Genomic DNA, 24,202 nt, shown 5'->3' on the forward strand with positions numbered 1-24,202 from the left:
AATTATATATATATATATATATATATATATATATATATATGGTGCCAGGGACCCCCATAGCAGATTTGTGGTGTTCGAATTTTAACAAAATATCTGTTCTATATTTTTTTCTTTCAGCAGATGGCATTGCCATTTTCCTTTGGGCTTGTTTTCACTAGCCTCGGAAACCCAGACGTTTCTGGTCTGCTTATTCCTCTCACACACAATCTATCTGGCAACACTGCAAGATCTTTTAGCTGCGAAGCTAATGTCAACAAAGATGGCTGACGGTGTTGCACAGCTCTGACTGAAATAAACCACACAGCGACAGATAATAATACTTATAATAATACTAATAGTAATAATATAAACAGACAGCCATGGACGACGGAGTGGAGATCACTGATGTGGATGAGGAAGGAGTTCCTCAGCCTCAGATACAAGTACAACCACAACAACAACAACAACACCAGCCTCTACAGAACCAGGACTTCAGCTTCATTCAGCACATTGGTATGGTTAGCCTGGAGCTAGTTAGCCGTTCCATAGACATATATCTATGAGCTGTTATGTTTTATTTGTGTGTCTTTTGTTTTAACAACATTAATAGGACGCTGATAATGGAGCATGACGGCTGCTTATTGGTTGATAATGGAGCATGATAGCATGCTGTGCTAGCCTGCTAACTTGTCTTGAGATCCAGGAAGTGTCGTAGTTAATTTTGAACCGTTCAGTAGTTTAATAACTAGTTAATGTTGAACCGTTCAGTAGTTTAATAACTAGTTAATGTTGAACCGTTCAGTAGTTTAATAACTAGTTAATGTTGAACCGTTCAGTAGTTTAATAACTAGTTAATTTTGAACTGTTCAGTAGTTTAATAACTAGTTAATGTTGAACCGTTCAGTAGTTTAATAACTAGTTAATTTTGAACCGTTCAGTAGTTTAATAACTAGTTAATGTTGAACCTTTCAGTAGTTTAATAACTAGTTAATTTTGAACTGTTCAGTAGTTTAATAACTAGTTAATGTTGAACTGTTCAGTAGTTTAATAACTAGTTAATGTTGAACCGTTCAGTAGTTTAATAACTAGTTAATGTTGAACCGTTCAGTAGTTTAATAACTAGTTAATGTTGAACCGTTCAGTAGTTTAATAACTAGTTAATTTTGAACTGTTCAGTAGTTTAATAACTAGTTAATGTTGAACCGTTCAGTAGTTTAATAACTAGTTATTGTTGAACTGTTCAGTAGTTTCATAACTAGTTAATGTTGAACCGTTCAGTAGTTTAATAAATTGTTGACTTTACACTGAGCTTCAACCCATTTTTTCATAAAATCTGCATTAATAAAGTAATCAATTGTTCAGAGTTGGCTGTTGGGTATTGGGGTGGATTTCATCACCTACAACTATGATGGACACAAACTGTGGGCGGCGGTGGCTCAGGGGTAGAGTGGCTGGATGGTAACCGCAAGGTTGCCAGTTCGAACCCGGGCTCCCTTAGTGTCGAAGTGTCCTTGAGCAAGACACTGAACCCCTAATTGCTCCTGATGTGCTGATGTGCCTTGCATGGTTTCCCCTGCCATCGGTGTATGAATGTGTGTGTGTGTGAATGGGTGAATGTAATGCACAATCTATGTAAAGCGCCTTGGATAAAGGAGCTATATAAATGCACCATTTAACAGATAGGTGGGCACTAGACCTAGAATGTCTGTGATCATTCATATACTTCGTAAATTCTGTATCACAGGCATAGATCCCTTGCACCCGCTCCTGGTAGAAATGAAACATGCGCAGCATAAATGTGATAAATGCTCCGTTTGTACTCGCCCATTTAATAATTCCAAAGACGTGGAGGGGCAAAGGGGCCCGGAATGACAGCTCAAAACTTCCTCTGATCACCACAAACGTCATCACCAATTGACCAGGGAAGCACAAATGTTTGGGACACACAATTGGCAGGTGCATTACGATAAGTGCTGGGTAATTAATCACACCACCTGCCAATTGTGTGACCCAAACGTTTGTGTTTCCCTGGTCAATTGGTGATGACGTCTGTGGTAATCAACAGGAAGTGTTGGTAAAATCAGTCCATCGATCATTCCGGGCCCCTCGCCCAGAGAGAAAGCCGTCCGGGTGCAGCTTGTGAAAAAGTGGAGATAATTGACTAAATACACGTTTTGTGCCAGAACTTTCACATGGATGTGAAACTAGAGGACAATATTTCACTCCTTGTCTTTGGAATTATTTAATGGGTGAGTACAAACGGAGCATTTATCACATTTATGCTGCGCATCTTTCATTTCTACCAAGGGATCAATGGCTCCTGTATGTGGAATACTGTGCCAACTGTACGTAACAACAGAGACATTCTAGGGCTAGGTGGGCACCAGGGAAGAATGGGCACCTGGGTGTTAAGTATTGGCGTTTTTTCCCCCAAAATGTTGGAAAAAGTTTAATATTAAATGTTCCTTATAATAGAACATGCTTAAACAGTTGATGATGTCTTAATATTTCTGCAATTGCTCCGAAACCTGTATATCCAGTAATGTATTGATATTGGGGCATAAACCGGAAGTTGAAGTCTGATAATGATGTACCGCGTTCATGTTCACATCATGTAGACTTTACATTTCTTAAGACAAAATAGACAATTTTGCATAGTGCCTATCAGAGCCATAGAGTAAGACAGAGTTACAACAACTCTGTTCACTTCACGGGGCTTCAGTCCAATGGCGGCTACATCGACTTATTTTGGCGAACTGTGACAAAGGCCTGAACCGGACGTTTACGGAATGCATTGTAGTCCATGGACTACTTTACAGTGACAAACGAGTTACATGAAACACGTGACTGGGCTGTTTTCTGCCCCCTAAATGTCCTAACTCTGTCTTACTCTATGGCTCTGGTGCCTTACTGCCCACCTATCCTGTATGCAGCATTGCAGCTGTTGCATTTTGGAATGCATAGTCATGGTGTGTGGTTTGGTTTCCTGCCCTGATTTGAATGTATTCCTACATCCACAGCTGGAGGTATTCTGTCTCAGTACTTTAGCTATTGAAAAATAGCAGATCTACAAGCTCATAGTGTGGCACAGAGTGCCGCGCTGCGAGCTTGTAGATCTGCTATTTTTTGAAAAATAGTGAAAATGTGGTGCAAGTCTTTGAATATATATTCTTTCAGAGCGAACGTTTTGAACTCAAATCTTTGCTTCTGGAGGGTCCCTGGACAACATATTTTCAGATGGGGGTCGACGGCCATTAGATATATTTTTGGGGGTCCTTGAGATGAAAATGTTTGAGGACGACTGACATAGAAAAATAGGGTTCTTCAGAAAACTTTAGAAGACATGTTGTAGAATCGTCCTCAGGTCTCAATGGGTTCATGACATGTATTTCTTTTCTTTTCAAAATCTTTTTATTCAGGTTTTTCGACAATAGCCCAGGGGCAAGTATTAGACAGACACATAAAATATAAAATAAAACTCAATCCCCTATCCCACCCTCCCCCCACCCACAATCCCAAGGATAGTCGGAACAGTCTGGAGGAAATAAAATAAATATATATATATATATATATATATACACACATACACAAAATACATGCATACATAATTACAAAAAATAAAAATATAATAAAATAAAAAAGCAGATTTTTCATAGAGCAGATTTTGTTTCTGTTGTGGTTTGGCGTTGGCCGAGGCATAGGCACGGCACACTATGCAGTTTGTGTGTTGTGGTAGAATGTCATAAACGGGCCCCAGGTCTTGTAAAACTTTTTCTCAGAGCCGGCAATTGAAAACCTTAACATCTCCAACTCGAGACAGGACATTATATCACGAAGCCACTGACGGAGCACGGGCGGGGCAGCATCCTTCCATTTAAACAGAATGGCACGCCTAGCGAGCAACAAGGCAAAGTCGACCATACGACACTCTATGCGTGTTAGAGGAAGGTCATCCCTTCCAGCAGTGCCAAGGAGAGCCACTAAGGGATCTGGGTCTAGATTTTGATGTAGAATGTTGGATACATGACATGTATTTCTACACGCAGAGCGAGAGGTGTTCTGTCCCAGTACGGCTGGTACCTGCTCTTATTGACTGATATATTATTTCTACATCCACAGCTGGAGGTGTTCTGTCCCAGTACGGCTGGTACCTGCTCTTATTGACTGATATATTATTTCTACATCCACAGCTGGAGGTGTTCTGTCCCAGTACGGCTGGTACCTGCTCTTATTGACTGATATATTATTTCTACATCCACAGCTGGAGGTGTTCTGACCCAGTACGGCTGGTACCTGCTCTTATTGACTGATATATTATTTCTACATCCACAGCTGGAGGTGTTCTGACCCAGTACGGCTGGTACCTGCTGTTGTTGACCGTGGTGGTGTACCTGTTGATCCAATACTTGAGCAAAAGAAGAGCAAGCAGCAGGAATTCAGCCCCGGACACTGTGCAGGGTAAGTGCCCATTTTCAAAACGCATTGTTTTGTAAATAAGTGAGATTTGCGGAAGAAAAAAAGGTCAAGGACCCCCAAATTGACACTTATTAGCCCCACGGACCCCCATTTGAAAGGATATGCCAGGGACCCCCATAAGAGATTTTCTCAACCATTTTTGAGGGGCGCTAGCCCCTCCTAATCCTATACACAGGTTTAATGTTTGTCTTTAGTTCAATGTTTGTTTTGTAAACGCCATTGACAATGGGAAACCTTACATCATAATGTGTCATTTACGTCATACACTGACACCATGGCGCGTAAACAGCGCCTCAAACTGTGACTCCGCCCACAACCGGGGGAAGTTGTGATTTGCGCTCGTTCACTGCAATGCAATTTGCGGCATTTTCAAAACAATATTGAGCAGAGTAGCGATTATCAAACGTATTTGCAATGCCATACGTTGAAAGATCTGTTGCCCGTGGACAAGGCACGCTACCTCCGCAAGTTAGATAGCATCGGCATAGATGTTTGTCCGTATGTGCTTAAGGATTGGACCAAGTTGCATTGGCAGCCATAGAAAATTCTTACCCCAGGCTAAAACCGGATGTGATGTTTATGGGCGTTCCTGTCTTATGTGGTGTCAGTGTATATTGTCTCTTTATTGTTAATGGCGTTTAATGTTTGTGTTTGCACCGTTTGTTTTATATCACCATTACATCACCTAATCACCATGAGTTAGACTTTAATATATTAGCGCCCCTCACTTCACACGGGTGTGATTTTTAATTTCAAGGACCCACAGTTTGACATGCATTAGGCTATGGACCCCCATTTAATGGTATTTCTATCTCTGGAAATTTATATTGAAAAAATAAATGTTAATTTAACTCAGAGTGCTTCCATTTGTACCCTCTCAGTTACAGACCCATAAGGGTCCATTTGGTGCCTATTCTAATTGTAACTATCATTTAGCTGGGGACCCCTGAAACTCCCTCTAGGACCTTAAGAACCACTGTCCTATGGTATAGTGAATAGAATAAAAACATTCATGTCTCCGTCTATTGGTAGAAATTTGAGTTATAGAGAGCCTAATGTTATATATATATTTTTTTAACAATACATACATCATGTTGCAAAATAAATAAGGCAAGAAATGGATATTGAGCATCCGTTGACATTTTCCTTAAAGATCCCGTGTTCGTGGTGAGAAGACAAGAGGCCGTGGAAGCAGCCAGGAAGAAGATGCAGGATGAGCTCGATGCCAAGGCAGCGCTGTTCAGAGAGAAACAGCTACAGGTGAGATTAACTCGATGCCAAGGCAGCGCTGTTCAGAGAGAAACAGCTACAGGTGAGATTAACTCGATGCCAAGGCAGCGCTGTTCAGAGAGAAACAGCTACAGGTGAGATTAACTCGATGCCAAGGCAGCGCTGTTCAGAGAGAAACAGCTACAGGTGAGATTAACTCGATGCCAAGGCAGCGCTGTTCAGAGAGAAACAGCTACAGGTGAGATTAACTCGATGCCAAGGCAGCGCTGTTCAGAGAGAAACAGCTACAGGTGAGATTAACTCGATGCCAAGGCAGCTCTGTTCAGAGAGAAACAGCTACAGGTGAGATTAACTCGATGCCAAGGCAGCGCTCTGTTCAGAGATTAACTTGATGCCATGGCCTGGGCCATGGCTCAGTGGTCCAGGCACCTTGGCTGGTAATCCAGTCTGGCAGTGTGCCGCGGGTTCGACTCCCGATCCCGACGGCCTTTACTGCATGTCTTCCCCCCATCTCTCTCCCCATTTCCTGTCAGCCTATTGTCTGTCCCTCCATAAAAAAATATAAAATAAAGGCGAAAGCCACAAAAAAAACATAAAAAAAAAAAAAAAAAAACTTGATGCCATGGCAGCTCTGTTCATAGATTAACTCGATGCCAAGGCAGCTCTGTTCAGAGATTAACTTGATGCCAAGGCAACTCTGTTCATAGATTAACTTGATGCCAAGGCAGCTCTGTCAGAGATTAACTTGATGCCAAGGCAACTCTGTTCATAGATTAACTTGATGCCAAGGCAGCTCTGTCAGAGATTAACTTGATGCCAAGGCAGCTCTGTTTAGAGATTAACTTGATGGGAGTTGCACCACTCAGTTCACACGGGTGTGATTTTTCTTTATATGTTTATATTTGATCCATAGTAGGCATTTTATTTGCCAAAACACATCTGAATAATCCAATCAATGTTTGGGAAACACAATTGTGTGATTAATAAATCAAGAATGTTAGATATTTCATTATTAAATAAAAATCAAGCTTTTCTCCAGGTACTATTTTCACCTGGAGCTGCAGTTTATACATTTATTTTTGACCAAAAAAAACCCAAAACATAATTAAATGTTATTGTGTTGAATTTGCCTATCGCAAGTAAGTCTCTTAGTTTCCATTGCATACTGGAACCCACTGGCGTGCACAACACAAATAAAATACATGTGGTATGCTTTGGAAACTAGTCCTCAGTAATGTAAAGTACACCGTGGGTCAGCATGCCACATGATACCAGCAGTGCATTGTCCTTGAACCTCTCCTCCAAATGTTTTGTTTGCCTCTTGTGCCCCGAACAGCTGGAGGAGGAGAAAAGGAGGCAGAAAATAGAAATGTGGGATAGCATGCAAGAAGGAAAGAGTTACAAAGCAAAGTCTGCGCAGGTAAGCCAGGTTAAATCATACTGAAGTTGATGTTGATATGTACAGTAGTACCACAGTATACTAATATGTACAGTAGTACCACGCTATACTAAAATGTACAGTAAAATGTAAGGCTAGCCTATGTATTACCACACCATACTATCTTGGCTTACACCAAGACAGTGTAAACCTGTGTCGATTAAAGTGTAAAGCACGTACAGCTCAAGACGCATTTCTACACTCTTGCTTTTAGCTGATCTTTAATGATCCGTGTTGTTATTCATGTCCTCACTGTTTTGCCTTATTCACTGCCTCTTATTTTAATGCGTTTTTATGCTTTTTCTGTTTTCTTTTTTGCTCTGTAAACCCACTTTGAGCTGCATTTCATGTCATGAAAGGTGCTATACAAATACTATAGTGACTCTCCCAACCCTATATAACACGGCAGAACACTGAAGAGGAGAGCTCGTCATCCACGGTGCTGAAACCTAAGACGGACAAGAAGTCTCTAAGGAGTGGTATGTAGTGAATTCATTCAGCTTTGTTAAAGCAATCTTCTACCATTGTCTTTTTCCACTTGCTTTGGTGTTTTACTAAAGCTGGAACTACTTCACCAGGCTGACAGGCTAGCGGTTCACCGCTGGAAGAAACTGCAGTCACTTAACCCATTTTGAGCGGGAACCCCTTTTGGTGTTAGCATTATGTTGAAAAATAGCAGATCTACAAGCTCATAGCGCGCCACCGAGTGGTGAAAAATCGAAGAACCACTGACATAGAAACATAGCTTTTTCGGAAAACTGTCAGGATGTAGAAGACATTTTTAGAATCTGATCTCAGGTGAAAATGGGTTAATGTTAATAGTATCTGTAGTAGATAACAGTAGTCATAGTCTGGGTGTTTGACTACTAGGCTTTGACTGGATTGCTGAATTCCTACAATGACCATGATGCCTTGATGCACTGCCCCTCCTTGTGGAGAGGGGGAGGGCTGTCACACAGCCTGGACACACCTGAACTTCCATGCGCGGCCAAAAGAAGCGGTCTGCTGTGGGTCTCTTCCGGGTTTTTAGACAGCTGGTGGATGCATGGGGCAAGCTTTTCCGGGAATCTGGCCGACGCGGCAGTCTGCCGTGTGGGTGGAGCTTCATTTCCATCCACCAGCTGTCTAAAAACCCGGAAGAGACCCCGGCAGACAGCTTCTTTTGGCCGTGCATGGAATCCTAGGTCTGCTTACACCCTTACTGAGACAATGTAGTCCAGGAAGGAAGTGACATCACAGACACATTGAAATACTAAAACATCTAAAACCACATATTACACACCCCAGGAAGGTATTGTATATCTTAAATGTCATTAACATAATGTTTTTTTGCAAAGGTTTGCAGGAGACCTGTGCCCCGAGGGGCACTTTATCTAGTTTATTTATTTTTCTATTATCAGGCTACAATCTTTATAATTGTATTTATTACGAGGCTACAATCTTTATAATTTATTATTTTAATTATTACCAGGCTACAATCTTTATAATTTATTATTTTATTTATTACCAGGCTACAATCTTTATAATGTATTATTGTATTTATTGCCAGGCTACAGTCCGCTGAGTGGAGACGGAGGAGGAGCCAGCTGTGGGTTTAGACCTGCAAGGAGAGGGCCCTCTGCTGGAGGATCAGGATGAGGTTAAAGCAGGTTGGAGCCAGCGGGCGGTCACTGTGACTGGCTGACCGCCCGCTCAACTCCGACCCCAGAGGACACACACTGACCTGCTGAACGGAGCTGGCAGATATCACCATGCCTTCACAGTTACCTACAAAAGCTTTTTTCTTTTTTGCTTTTTTAAAGATACCTGCCACCCCTTTTTGAACCGGTTGATGATTATTTTATTATTTTTTGCCTTACAGGAACACGTCAGCACTTTTCAACCTATCTTCATATAATTGGTCCTCACTAATGTTCATGATAAACACTCGGTCTGTGTCTCATAGGAGGGCTGTGGGCAGTTCAGAAACCAGTATGTGTCTCATAGGAGGGATGTGGGCAGTTCAGAAACGAGTATGTGTCTAATAGGAGGGCTGTGGGCAGTTCAGAAACCAGTCTGTGTCTCATAGGAGGGCTATGGGCAGTTCAGAATCCAGTCTGTGTCTAATAGGAGGGCTGTGGGCAGTTCAGAATCCAGTCTGTCTAATAGGAGGTCTGTGGGCAGTTCAGAAACCAGTCTGTGTTTCATAGGAGGGCTATGGGCAGTTCAGAAACCAGTCTGTCTCATAGGAGGGCTGTGGGCAGTTCAGAAACCTGTCCACCAGTGACATCATTGATGGGGAATCCAAGCTACTAGAAACCGCAGGCTTTCTATTCCTGAAAAGTTGCAATGCGGAAATGGAAGCCATCGTTCTCACGATAATACAAATTTGAAAATTATTTGAAAATAATCTGCCTAACAATGATGTCACTGGTGGACGGGTTTCTGAACTGCCCACAGCCCTCCTATGAGACACAGACTGAGTAGAAAACAATTGTGCTATTTTATCATGAACATTAGCGAGGACTAATTATATGAAGATAGGTTGAAAAGTGGTGAAGTGGTCCTATAATCATTATGGCCTTTGATGATGCTACGAAACGAAGAAAAAAAAAAGATGTTGAAACCAATGGTAAAACGTTATATTTTTGCCAACTAGTGTAACTGTGTTGGCATCGTGGACTTGTGAGCTTTTAATGATGTCATTCCTGTAAATGGTAACTCGCCCACTGGGATTGGCTGATGCATTTCAGAGTTGGTGTGTTATTTTTGTAATATATTATTTTGTATTATCTTTGTGGATGTGTAGGCACCACCATGGCTTACAGTAGTTGTTTCTGGTTTGCAGTACTGCAGTGCTCTCGTAAAAAAAATATATACAGTGGTAATGCAATTAAGTGCACAACGGAATACGTTTCAAATAATATAGTTGAGATTTTCACATTGCTCTGTTGTTCTGATTAATTGTAAGGTGCAAGGGAATAATAAGGATTAAGGAACATGGTAATGCACCTTTTTATGCAATAAAGATGTAGTGACAGCGTTACGGTTGTTGTTTCTATTTATTAATTTTATTTTTTATGTATTTGTGTAATATATTGACACCGATAGCGCTGGGGGTTTGTTTTCTCCTCCTCATACGGGCACTGATGACGGGGTTGGCGAAAGGGCCCTTCTACTGTGGAGTTTGCATGTTCTCCCCGTGTCCCCTAGGATAGGTACCCTCACATGAGTGTACCGAGGGCGTGTCCATCTGAGGGATTTGGAGATACAGATTGCTGTGAGACGAGAGAACGGGTAAATACGAACAACTCGTCTCATTTCATGGGACCAGACCTGTGACAGTGGCAACATGTCGTTAGGTTCTAGGAGTATTGTTGTCTATAACCACTGGCACCTGTGTAGGACTCTGTAATGTCCTTGGTTTGGTAGAGTGGCCGGAACCGTGAGGTTCCCAGTTCGATCCCTGTGGGCTCCCGCAGAGTTAGTGTCGAAGTCTCCTTGAGCAAGACTCTGAACTCCTAATTGCTCTCGATGTGCAGGTTTTCTCCACCATTGGTGTGTGAATGCAATGCACAATATATGTAAAGCGCTTTGGATAAAAGTGTTATGTAAATGCACCATTTACCATTGTCATCCGGGGCTTGCAGGCCATTAACATGGCTGTGAAGGTTATACATGGCCCTTTGTATTCATGATGACCGTAGCCTACTGTGGTGGGCTTGCCTTGAATCATTGTCACTTGTTCAGAGTTTTATCATGCCCCTTTCTATTATTAAAGGACCACTTCACCACTTTTCATCCTACGTTCATATAATCGGTCCTCACTAATGTTCATGATAAAATGCGACTTTTTTCCCCTACGGTCTGAAACCAGTCTGACTCATAAGAGGGCTGTGGGCATTTCAGAAACCAGTGTCTAATAGGAGGGCTGTGGGCAGTTCAGAAACCAGTCTGTGTCTCATAGGAGGGCTGTGGGCAGTTCAGAAACCAGTCTGTCTCATAGAAGGGCTGTGGGCAGTTCAGAAACCAGTGTCTCATAGGAGGGCTGTGGGCAGTTCAGAAACCAGTCTGTCTCATAGGAGGGCTGTGGGCAGTTCAGAAACCAGTCTGTCTCAGAGGAGGGCTGTGGGCAGTTCAGAAACCAGTCTGTCTCATAGGAGGGCTGTGGGCAGTTCAGAAACCAGTCTGTGTCTCTTAGAGGGCTGTGGGCAGTTCAGAAACCAGTCTGTGTCTCAGGAGGGCTGTGGGCAGTTCAGAAACCCATCCACCAGTGACATCATCGATGGGGAATCCAAGCAGAAACTGCAGGCTTTCTATTCCTGAAAAGTTGCAATGCGGAAATCGTTCTCACGATGATACAAATCAGGGAGTGCTGTTTTACTTTACTGTACTGTACTGTACTGTACTGTACTGTACTGTACTGTACTGTACCAGTGGTCCTTGAGGGGGTTCCAGGGGTTCCAGGTCCCAGCTAAATGATGGAGAGTTGTTGGTAACCAAATGAACCCTTATAGATCGATATAACACGTCAATTACCGGGACCTGAATTAGGCGTCCAGACGACGTCCAAAAAATTACCAAACCAGAAGTCAAAATATTGAGCGGGATATTGACGTCAATAATGGGTCGGATCTATTCTGTACGTCTGACGGACGTGCAGATCAGGTCTTGGACCGACTGACCTGAAAAAGACTGGAAATCGACGTCCGGCAGATGTTCAATTGTTGCTGGGTATTTAACTCTTGAGAGTGTAAAATGAAACCAAATGTACCTTATGGGTACATTTGGTTCCATTTTACACTCTCAAGACAAGAGTTAAATTATTGTTAAACATCTGCATTAGTTATTGTTATTTTGATCAACGTTTGGCTCTTATCTCTCCTAATGGTACCAACATCAATACAGCATGAACTTGAACTCCATGACAATGATAGCGGCGTGTCCTGACTCCTAATATTAGTTTTAAAATAATTAAAATTACCCACTGAAACGACCCCTTTATTTATTCTGAGATGTCACTTATAGTCAAAGTGACTGCTCTCTGATGGAGAGGACGGAGAACCATTTAAATTAAATGCTGCCCTCAGTCAGAACTCATTCCAACGACTATATTACAATTCTAATTCCTAACGTGAACTTTTTAACTTTATTCAGCTCCCCCAAAAGCACACCTGTTGATGTTATGGGACATGTCACTAGATGGCGACAAAGTCTTATGAATCTTAAATCTGGCTTTGCCAGATAATGGAAACTGCTTATAATATAAGTTCACAGTCTGCAGCAAATCATACTTTTTGACTGTAGACCAGTGGTTTTCAACCCTTTTCATATCAAGGTCCATTATTTATTCAGCATTAGAGCCACGGACCACCATTTGATGACATTTAGCCTCTCAGACCCATTTGAGCCACGGCCCTGGCCACGGACCACCATTTGATGACATTTAGCCTCTCAGACCCATTTGAGCCACGGACCACCTTTTTGTGACATTTAGCCTCTCAGACCCAATTGAGCCACGAACCACCATTTGATGACATTTAGCCTCTCAGACCCATTTGAGCCACCCTCAGTTTCATGAGGAGGGGGGATATCCCCTAAAAAAAATCCCCCCCCCCCTTACTGAACACATAATGTGCCACTGGCGATCAGGTTAGTAGCAGCAAATTTGTGCAAATCAAACAGTCAGGTAGCCTATATTGTCATTACAAAACTCTCAGTGCAAGTCAGAGAGAGAGAGATGTAGTTGGAGTTGTTTAGTCAATCAATGAGGCTTTTGACACTGAACCACTCCATACTGGTAAACAAGCTGAAAGCAATTGGTTTTGATAGCGCTTCAGTGAACTGGATGCAATCCTATCTGGAGGGGAGAGAACAGATGGCGGAGGTGAATGGAACACTGTCCCCCCCCCCTCCCAGTGCGCTGTGGTGTTCCACAAGGTAGCATACTAGGGCCTTTACTGTTCCTAATATATGTTAAGGACATGACAGCTGATGATCAGCTTGTGACTGCAACTTGTTCCTGTTCGCAGATGACTCAGCACTGCTGGTCTCGGACAGAAACAAGCTGCAGGTTGAAAAGGCCCTCAGCTCTGAGATCGGTAGAATCTGCACCTGGCTCGCTGATAACAAACTATCTCTACACCTGGGTAAAACTGAATCAATTCTCTTTGGTTCTAATAGTCTCAGCAAGGTTCCATCCTGGAGGCAAATCTTTCCGGTGCTAAAATGGCCACCAACGTAATCAAAAAAGTCAACCAAAGAGCAAGATTCCTATACAGGATCTCCTCACTGGTCAACTAAAACACCTTGAAGACCCTAACAGGAGCCCTCGTACAAGGTTTCTTCGACTATGCATGCACCTCCTGGTACCACAGCACCTCTAAGGGTCGTTTGCACCAAGAAAGATTAAATAAAGCTTAGTTTAGTGTTAATCAAGGATTTGTTGATCAAGGATTCATTTTAATTCGAGTTGTGTTGCACCACTTAATTTTAAGCATTGCTTAACAGATCTCTGATTAAATCCTTAACCTGTGATTAAAATCCATTAAACTGTGATTAAAACTTTAAACTGTGATTAATTCATGGATTAAACTTTGTTGTGTGTCCGCCATCTTGGTTTTGCGCTGTAAATAAACAGCAGCAGTCGTGAGCATCATTAGCGTTACTATTTCATTCATATTTGAGAATGTTTAAATTAAATGATAGTGCCTGCAGCAAAAATATATATAATAATAAAAACCGTCTCGCTCGCTAAAAAAAAACCAACAGACGTATAAGCATGTTGTTTTCATTTAAACCTCCTCTCCTGCTGGTTTAGAATGAATCCCTTTATTGATACTTAAATCAAAGTTTAAAGTAGTGGTGCAACAGGATTGACATTAATCCAGGTTTACTGTGAAAATTAAAACCAAGATTAAAAAAACAAAACCAAGATTAAAAGGATGGTTTAAAACTAAACCGGATTAGTGAAAACTAGGTTTAAAGTTTGGTGCAACTGGATTAATAGATGAACCTTGATTTAAACCAGATTAAGGTTTAATCTTTCTTGGTGCAAACGACCCTAAGGGCCGTTTGCACCAAGAAGGATTAAATAAAGCTTAGTTTAGTGTTAATCAAGGATTTGTTGATCAAGGATTAATTTTAATTCGAGTTGTGTTGCACCACTTAATTTTAAGCATTGCTTAACAGATCTGTGATTAAATCCTTAACCTGTGATTAAAATCCATTAAACTGTGATTAAAATCCATTAAACTGTGATTAAAATCCATTAAACTGTGATTAAAACTTTAAACTGTGATTAATTCATGGATTAAACTTTGTTGTGTGTCCGCCATCTTGGTTTTGCTCTGTAAATGAACAGCAGCAGTCGTGAGCATCATTAGCGTTACTATTTCATTCATATTTGAGAATGTTTAAATTAAATTATAGTGCCTGCAGCAAAATTATATATAATAATAAAAACCGTCTCGCTCGCTAAAAAAGGGCCCTTAAAACTAGGCTCCAGACTTCTCAAAACAAACTGGTCAAGCTACTACTTGGCCTCACCCCCCGAACCCACCTCACCCCTGCCCACTTTGACGGGCTGGAATGGCTTAGGGTTGACGACAGAGTACAGCATCTTGCAATGGGTCTGGTCCACAAGATTCGATACACCACCAAGATACCCATGTACCTGTCTAAATACTTCCTTAATGTCAACAAAGTCCACACCCACAACACCAGAGGGAGTTCAACTATCCATGTGCAACCCAGATTCGGCACAAACAAGGGACTAAATTAATTTCGCTCCTATGCCACCAAAATGTGGAACGCCCTACCAACAGTCATTAAGACATGCGAATCCCTTGACTCCTTCAAAACCGCCCTCAAAGGGCACCTACGGACGGCTGCAATTAGAAACTGGCCCCCGTAAAATCTGACCCACCCCTTTTTCCCCTCACTGTATATGTTTATTTTCACTTTTTACCTCGTCTATGATGATTTCCTGTTTTGACTATATAGTTGTGTATATTGGTACATCTCTAATTGTTTTGATGAATTGAAAATGGTGGGCCCTATTGTAAACAAGTGTAATGCTTTATGGTGTCATCCACTCACAGTTAACAGTTGTATTGAGTTGTACTTGAAATGTACTGTAATTCAATCAATCAATCAATCAATGAGACAATGACGGTCGTTAACAAGCCATCAACACAGAGAGTGAACGACCCAGTCAAATCTCCCTCAGAGGTGATTGACACCCCTAGGAAGGGTTCATCTTGTTGCTTTTATCACTTGGGGACATTGATCCCCCCCCCCCCCCCAGTTAGATAGGCATTTTATACCAGGGTACATACATTTTCTTCAGGGGTACACTTTTTTTTTCTTTTTTTTTCTCACTGTCCCCAAACAGTGGTTGAGAACCACTGGTCTACTCTAGACCCATGTACATAAAAAAAGCTGTGGGTTCATCATCATGGGTGCGTCAACGCACGCCTCTCAGCCAATCAGAGCCCAGATACTTCTGTGTTGCCATGTCCGCTTATTATAAGCGACATTTGGGCTTGTTTTTCCTGTAAAGTTGCTTGTTGTAAATGTTGGTAGTTACGGGTTGCGTTTAACAAGAATGTTTAAAAAAAAAATATATATATATACCACTTCTTTTTTTAAGATGTTAGCAGAACTGTACTTTCCTGCGCTTTTTTCTGCAAACTGTTAAAGTATTGATTCAATCAATCAATCCATCAATCAATCAATCAATCAATCCTCTATATTTGAGCGACCACATCAAACACGAGATGGATGCTGGCAAATACTGCGGCATGGTCATGCTGGACCTCCAAAAGGCTTTCGACACCGTAAACCACACACTTGATAAAAGCAATTGGTTTTGATAGCACATCAGTGAGCTGGATGCAATCCTACCTGGAGGAGAGAGAACAGACTGCGGGTGGTAGGCTGCAGTCGGACAGGTGGGTTGGTCATGTGGTGGTAGGCTGCAGGTTGGGGTTTTAGTATAGTCTGCCATGCTTATTCCCACTTGTATCATGATTGTTTAACTGCTATCTTGACCTAGAGAGAGAGACAGTTCTTGAAGAGTGATGTGTGTGTGTGTGTGTGTGTGTGCGTGTGTGTGTGTGTGTGTGTGTACACCTTTTTTATATTGATTTAGCAATAATGTCACTTAACTAGTTAACTTACAGTAATATCATTTTGTAATTGACAAATTCTAACATTATTAAAGTTATTTTATTCTGCCTAGAGTTATAAATAAATCTAAATAATCCCTGTTAAGCTGCTACTCTTTATTTCAACCCTGTGGGTATTCTATGTGTAACAGTATTAATATACAGTATTATATTCTATATGCTCTGAGTAAAACTCTCAGGGTGGCGTAGTCTGGTATTATGTTTCCGTGCCTAAGTGCCCTGGTCGCATATATAATGAAACTATGCGTACACTAGTGCTATGTCTACATAAAATGCTATCTAAATTACATGACTTGAGCATTTGCATACGGCTGTAAGGTCGTCGAGGCTAGGGCAAGTGCTACGGCAAATGCTATGGGCTAAAATGGTGTCTGAAGAGGCGGGTTAGGCTCTTGCACAGCCTAACACACAAACACAGGCCAGGGAGGAGGGCTAGTACAGTACAGTACAGTACAGTACAGTACAGTACAGTACAGTACAGTACAGTACAGTACAGTACAGTACAGTACAGTACAGTACAGTACAGTACAGTACAGTACAGTACATCACCACTCACTTCAGACAGGTCTGATTTTTGTATTTAATTGTGCTTTCGTTTGAAATGTACTCATTCTACATACTGTGAAATAAAATTATCAATCAATCAACCAATCAATCAAACAAACAATCAATCAATCCAGTATAGGTTTGAAGTGCATACCATAGTGGTTTATTTTTGGGCTTGTTTTCCTAGACCTGGTTGCTTATTTCGCTCACAAAATCTGGTAACACTGATAGCTCTACGTCTACGGCGGCTTCATTGGCTCAAATCACTGTTCACGTCTCGTCGGCACCAGTGTTGCCATGTCCGCTTATTATAAGCGACTTTGGGCTTGTTTTTCTGTAAAGTTGCTTAGTTATTGGTAGTTGCGGGTTGGGTTTTTTGGTGGCTAGTTTCTAAAGTGTAGTTGCTTATTTGGGCTCGCTTCATAAGGCAGTTTAAACCAGTATTTCTCAAACATTTGCAAGTCAAGGATCCCCAAATGAATATATAGGCTAGTTGTCTGTGGTGGCCGAACGGATACCGGAAGGTTCCCAGTTCGAACCAGCCGTCCGACACGTTAAAATTACCACCGCTGAAATGCCCTTGAACAAGGCATCAACCACTACGATGAAATGTGTTCTATGAGCAGGGCCTGGCTGGAAACAAGTTCTTGAGCTTAGCCCAGATACCCTGGGTAAATATAGATTTAATTTAATTTCATACAAGATGTGTGTTGTTGGAATAGTGTGTTATTGGAATAGGATAAAAAACAACGTTTCGGCAGATGCAACTGCCTTCTTCAGAGTATGTGGGGGGAAAAAACATTTAAAATCACATATATAGAGCCAGGGCTTGCCTTAAACATTCAATCAATGACATACTGATAGTGCTGAGAGCAACCATTAAAGTGGAATGCCACTCATTTTCAACACTGAACTATGTCATTAGTAAAGCTGAGGGCAGAGAGCACTGCAGGGGAGGGGGGGCAGTGGCCCAAACCCAAGAAGAGGGCACATTTGTGCATGGCAATTTTTGTGGGTGGTATTTTTGTGGGGTCCCTCGTGCCATTTCACACCATAAATGTAGCCTGGGCAGCATTCCTTTTCGGATTTAGTTTTAGTTTTATTGTGACCGTAGGTCGCAGATTATTACTATGAAAACCTGCAAAACCTGTCTGTCAGTCAGTCCGTCACGCCTTGTGACACGCTCCATATATGGCCGTCTCCATGAAGATCACGACACTGACCTCATCAAACCCCGGATAGGCAGCCATACATGGAAAAGACCTAGATCTGCATATATGGAGCTGGCCAGCAACTCTACATATGACCTCAAACCCTTAGATATCCATATATGGAGCTGACATGTTCTGACATTCCATATGTTGATCCCTCCCCACCCGTCCTTCTTTTTCGATGTCTCCCTTTTGAATGATACCTGTCCATTCAAACTGTAGACGGGCCTGCCCCAAAGTTATTAGTGCAGCCGCGCCCGGCAGCCGGCGAAAACTTCTTAGTTCTCAACAGGCCCAAAAATGAAGGCATACCTGCGCCTACTTGGGCAGGCCAGCCCAGACATTTTACGCCCAACCCAGCCCGAAAACGTCTTGTTTGTCTTGTATTGACCTGTAGGCTAGGTTGAACTGTACCCTTTCTACAAACTGTGAATACAATACTTTTTCAATCAATCAATCAATCAATCAATCAATCAATCAATCAATCAATCAATCAATCAGTGTAATATTATGTTGAAAGAAGGCCTCCTTCCCTTCTTTTGGGCTTGTTAATTGTTTTCCTAGACCTGCTTTACTTGTTTCTCCCCCGCAGACAGTCAGACCTGGCCACTCCTCTCGGTAGCAGCCAGTCCTCTCTGCTCTCTCGTCAGTATTCGTCAGTCAGTGAAATCGTCGCCACTTCGACATTCTCTCACAATGGCGAGAACATAACGGACACAAATGCAATGGGGGACGGCGCGCACGCACGCACGCACGCACACACACACATACACACACACACTGGAGTGGAGCAGCAGCGGCTATAGTATAAATGTGACCGAACGCCTTTGATTTCACTCGGTGACTGAATGTCGGAGGAACAGAAGAATGTTAGCTTGACGGTTCGAGCCTGCAGGGATCGAGCCCTCCTCCTCCTCCGCGGATTAGAGGAGCTGTGTTCAGGTGGCTACAGACAGTCCGCTAGGCTAGAGGGACTGTGTGTGTGTGTTTATGGAGGCTGCTGTGATGCTACGTATGCATCTGGAAGTGGAAGAAGAAGCAGCCGATCGGAGGAGAAAAACGCGTTCCTCCTAAAATATAAAACCATGCGAGAATTAGAGAAGTGTGTGTGTTGTGAGGCCGGCGTGTTTCTTCATCTGGACTGACTGAGGGACACAAGAAGAACACACGTTTATTTGATGTCTTTTTTTTAATCCACCAAAACCAAAGACTCATTCTAACGGCTTATAACGGCGAGACAGAGAGAGAGACACACAACGGAACGGACCTGGATTTTAACTTATTTTGGCTCATAGTCATACCAGTGTGTGTATACAGTGCATTTAACTAGTTATCTTGGCCAGAGCACACACACCCCAGTGTGTATTTATTGAACTAGTTCTTTTCTCCAGAGGACCAGTGTGTATTGAACTAGTTATTTTCTCCAGAGGACCAGTTATCTCCTCCAGAGGACAGATCATTATTGTACTAAACTAGTCCTCTCCGCCAGACAACAGATCATTATTGCATTGAACTAGTCTTCTCCTCCAGACAACAGATCATTATTGCATTGAACTAGTCCTCTGGCTCCAGACAACAGATCATTGTATTGTATAGTATTGTATCTAATGGGCATGGCAGGTCGCAGCCGCAGAGCCTGGTTCAGCGTCCTGCTCGGCCTGGTCCTTGGCTTCACGCTGGCCTCCAGGCTCATCCTGCCCAAGGCGAGCGAGCTCAAGAAGGCTGGCCAGAAGCGCAAAGCCAACAGCCCGGGGGGCCCCGGCGGGGCTGGGGGGGCCGGCGGCGGCGGCGGTGGTCCGGGGGGCTGCGGGCTGAACGCAGGGGGGGGAGGGGGTCCGCGGAAGGACCACCTCCTGTCGTGGCCCCCGCAGGACGGCGACGGGTCGCCGGCCGCCGACAAGGGGAGCCCCGTGGTCCGCTCCAAGAACTTCCTGTTCGTCGGCGTCATGACCGCCCAGAAGTACCTGAACAACCGAGCCGTGGCCGCGCACAGGTACGTGTGTGTCTGGGTCTGAGTTTAACTCAAACTCTCATTTACATAAAATATTGAATGCAAGGTTCCAGCTGTGTGTGTGTGTGTGTGTGTGTGTGTCAGTGTGTGCGTGTGTGTGTGCGCGCGCGCGTGCGTGCGTCATTCCTTCATGACATGATGACAGTGAAGGAATGCTGCTTTTTCTTTCCTCTATAAATCTCAGTCTAGCTTTTTTGTACACGTCAGTTGTGTTCTGTCTGTCTGTAGCCTACTCCCCTATAGCTCCGTGTGTGTGCGTGTGTGCGTGCGTGTGTGCGTGTGACTGTAATTTCAGCCCTGATCGTTATATATATACCGCTGCTCTCTAATTTTCTGCTGGCTTGGTTGGAAATTGCGTTAAAGAAGCAATCGTCCAGTCAGTCAGACTGACTAACTGTAACTGTATCCACATTCCACTGGCAACACTTTGGTTGAGACAAGCAGCAACATTGTATCAAACACAGTGAATCAATCACAGCATGCTTTGGGTACAACAACACATCTGATACAATCAATGTAGCCAACCAGATATCAGCACATCAGACCCATCTCTGAAAGACCACCCTACCCTGGGGGGAGCGTACCTATGTTCCTGGGTCCCATCTCTAAAAGTCCATCCTGCCCTGGGTCCTGGGTCCCATCTCTGAAAGACCACCCTGCCCTGGGTCCTGGGTCCCATCTTTAAAAGACCACCCTGCCCTGGGTCCTGGGTCCCATCTCTAAAAGACCACCCTGCCCTGGGTCCTGGGTCCCATCTCTAAAAGACCACCCTGCCCTGGGTCCTGGGTCCCATCTTTAAAAGACCACCCTGCCCTGGGTCCTGGGTCCCATCTCTAAAAGTCCACCCTGCCCTGGGTCCTGTGTCCCATCTCTGAAAGACCACCCTGCCCTGGGTCCTGGGTCCCATCTTTAAAAGACCACCCTGCCCTGGGTCCTGGGTCCCATCTCTAAAAGTCCACCCTGCCCTGGGTCCTGGGTCCCATCTCTGAAAGACCACCCTGCCCTGGGTCCTGGGTCCCATCTCTGAAAGACCACCCTGCCCTGGGTCCTGGGTCCCATCTTTAAAAGACCACCCTGCCCTGGGTCCTGGGTCCCATCTCTAAAAGACCGCCCTGGGTCCTGGGTCCCATCTTTAAAAGACCACCCTGCCCTGGGTCCTGGGTCCCATCTCTAAAAGTCCACCCTGCCCTGGGTCCTGTGTCCCATCTCTGAAAGACCACCCTGCCCTGGGTCCTGGGTCCCATCTCTGAAAGACCACCCTGCCCTGGGTCCTGGGTCCCCCTTACATTGAAAACCTATTTACAACAATGTAGCCTACCATACCATATCACATCTGATACAATGTAGCCAACCATAGATGCCTATATCCCCTTTCGGGACGGGTAACTGAGGGTCCCGAAAGGGGCTACATAGATAACATACCACATCTGATAGCCTACCATAACATATCACATCTGATACAATGTAGTCAAAGAACCAGGGTGATTGTTGTGATGAAGTGATCAAAATGTAATCATGTCTTATGCAATAAGCCTATCTCACAGAATTTCCCCGCCCCCCTAAATACGCCCCCTTTCGGGGTTAGTGGTGATAGCGTGACGTCACTCCATAGACGCTACATGTTAACAGAGGTAATTTAAGAAGTCTACAACTTTTGTTTTCTCAAGGTAAGGTTTGTTCTATCTGTTCGACCTGATTTACCATCTTGTTTGCTTCATAATAATATTGGTCTGTCACATTTTTACATTAGAAAATTCTCCAGAGATTCTCCAGAGAAAAAAACGTGTAAATGCTCATGTTAAAGACACCACTATTTACCGGAAGTGGGCGTGGAAAGCGGGCTGTGAGATAGGCCTATTGCCATGTAGCCCAAGGGGTGACCACTTCTCTTTTTGACTTGGGAGCTACTTTCAAAATGACCAGCTAAACAAGACAAAAACATTATGCTGAAAATACATGAGGGGGCTTTGGAATAGCGGCAATGGTGTTACATATAAGACATACACACCTGGAATGGGAAATAGAGGTGGATAAATGGAATAGGTAGGGTTTTTAGTATTTAATTTGTAAGGCTATTAATGTTTGTGCACAGCAACACTTTTGAAAGCAAAATATTGCATTGTGGGTTTGAGCTGACAGGCCCTTTTTTGATGTCAATCAAATGGAATAGGTAGGTAGGGTTTTTAGTATTTCATTTGTAATGCTATCAATGTTTGTGCACAGCAACACTCTTGAAAGCAAAATATTGCATTGTGGGTTTGAGCTGACAGGCCCTTTTTTATGTCAATCAATCAAGTCATTTTGATCTACCTTTTGAGCACCCCTGATGTAACCCTACAACAAAGGTACGACCATGACAGCAATGGTACAAAAATATAATGGTATATATACTATAATATACAGTATATAATATGAATCGTATTGGGTTTTCGGCCAACTGTTTCTTATATTCAGTATTCGGTTTCGGCAAAGCATTTCCTATTCGGTGCATCCCTAGTCAAAGCAAAAGTGGAACAACAATCAAAACTAAATGCAGTTGAAAGTCAGACTATACAACAAATCAGTTCTATCTAATAATAAAATCTATGTACCGAGATCGCTCGATGCAGTTAGTTCAGGCATACACACACACTCACAATGGCTTAGGGGGCGTTCACACCTGAGAGACAGCTGTCTCCTCAGTGTCTCCTGACTGGTTGTCTCGTCAAACCACGTGACTCCCATTGAAAATGCATTGCGAGCCATGCGACACACAGAAGAGACAGGAGACACCGAGGAGACAGCCGTCTCTCAGGCGTGAACGGCGCCTCAGTAGTCTTTAGACGCACGCTAGTCTGCCTGCCGACAGCCCTGGCTCTTGTATTGGGGATGCGTTTTAGAGTCTTGACCAATTATAGTGTTGACTGTCAACAAGACAAAGGAACCTGTGTTTTTGTAGCGGGTACATATATCGTACTAAACATTTAGTGAAAAGATTCCTCGGGCTGTTTTCTATATCCTGCACAGCTTCCACATCTTAACTGCCTTATTGCTTATCTGAGAAAATAACAACACACTTGGGGCACGTATATTGTTTTTAAACACACAACGGTGCGTCATTTAACAACATAATTCGAGCCGCTGTGTGTATAAATATGACGCGGAAATAGAACTCCAGATGTTGACGTGTCGGTGCAGTCGACATCTTTCAAAGTTCCATTTGTGTAAATCTGAGCCGTGATGGGAAAAGTAACGCAGTTAAAAACTGCAATATAGCCTCCAGTTATCTCCTTGAAAGTGTATGAAGAACCCTTTGATTAAGTGTTCGGACCATCGCGGCCTTAAGCCGCCCTGGTTCCTCCCAAGGCTGCCATGGCAGACGGCTCTATTGATCTCTGTGTTTACTGCTTTGTGACTTCACGTCTCCTCCCGTCTCTGGTGTGTGCTTTCATTGACTTTAGCCCCAGGCTCTGGAGTCTGGACTGACACAGTCCACAGTAGTAGGCCTCTTTCATTGACTTTAGTACTGACACAGTCGGCAGTAGTAGGCCTCTGCCTCCTATAGATGACTGACTGGTTCGTAAAGTGGGGTCCGGGAACCCCCAGGGGTCTTTGAGGGAGTTCCAGATAAATGATAGGTTGGAACCAAATGGGTCTGTAACTCTGAGATTGTCCAAATGGAACCGTACACTCTCAGAGTTAAATTAACATTGATTTTACAATATAAATTGGTCCCAAGAGATAGAGTCCCAGATAGTCCCAGAGATAGAAATTGGGAAATTTGGGGGTCCTTGACATTGAAAGTTTGCTGTCACAAACAGACCCATTTGGGTCGCAGACACATTTGTATGTGTCCCTTTATTTTTTTTTTGCTATATTTAGTTTTTAATGATTATTTTAAAACATTTTCAAAAAGCATTCCCCAAAACAAGCAATAAATAAATCATGAATTAAAAACCAAAATTCAGTGATTATCAATATCATCATTTCATGAAGAAATACATGGGGAAAAAAATGAAATTCCATAAATTAGAAAACAAATATTTAAGAAGTAGTGAAAATAGCCGATCTAGGTTATGTTGGACGTTTGGGAACCACTGCTATAGATGACTTGTTGGTTTTCGAACAAGAATAATTGTCGTGTGTGAATTGTTGTGTGTGT

General features: G+C 43.1%; 2 protein-coding genes across 3 annotated transcripts in view; both read left to right on the forward strand.

The window, feature by feature from the left end:
• Nucleotides 1–187: 187 nt before the first annotated feature.
• selenos (selenoprotein S) lies at nt 188–10,145 on the forward strand. 2 transcript variants are annotated; one of them, XR_013789609.1, is made up of 7 exons: nt 188–492; nt 4,312–4,437; nt 5,609–5,715; nt 7,022–7,105; nt 7,533–7,602; nt 8,673–9,274; nt 9,316–10,145. XR_013789609.1 is itself a non-coding variant. In XM_079496706.1 (6 exons), exons 1-6 carry the CDS (start codon nt 360–362, stop codon nt 8,759–8,761), a joined length of 609 nt encoding a protein of 202 aa, XP_079352832.1. In that variant the 5' UTR covers nt 188–359; the 3' UTR covers nt 8,762–10,145. The 2 variants fall into 2 exon arrangements, 1 of the variants encoding a protein (XP_079352832.1); XM_079496706.1 differs by having other exon boundaries at nt 8,673–10,145.
• Nucleotides 10,146–18,729: 8,584 nt separating this feature from the next.
• The window catches only part of chsy1 (chondroitin sulfate synthase 1), an 84,972-nt gene continuing 79,499 nt past the window's right edge, over nt 18,730–24,202 (forward strand). Inside the window, exon 1 of the mRNA XM_079496487.1 lies at nt 18,730–20,043. Coding sequence (XP_079352613.1) covers nt 19,658–20,043 — 386 coding nt within the window. The 5' untranslated portion in view covers nt 18,730–19,657. The remainder of the gene's footprint in view (nt 20,044–24,202) is intronic.

Source organism: Electrona antarctica (genome assembly GCF_951216825.1).
Source record: "Electrona antarctica genome assembly, chromosome: 3".
Classification (NCBI taxonomy): domain Eukaryota; kingdom Metazoa; phylum Chordata; class Actinopteri; order Myctophiformes; family Myctophidae; genus Electrona; species Electrona antarctica.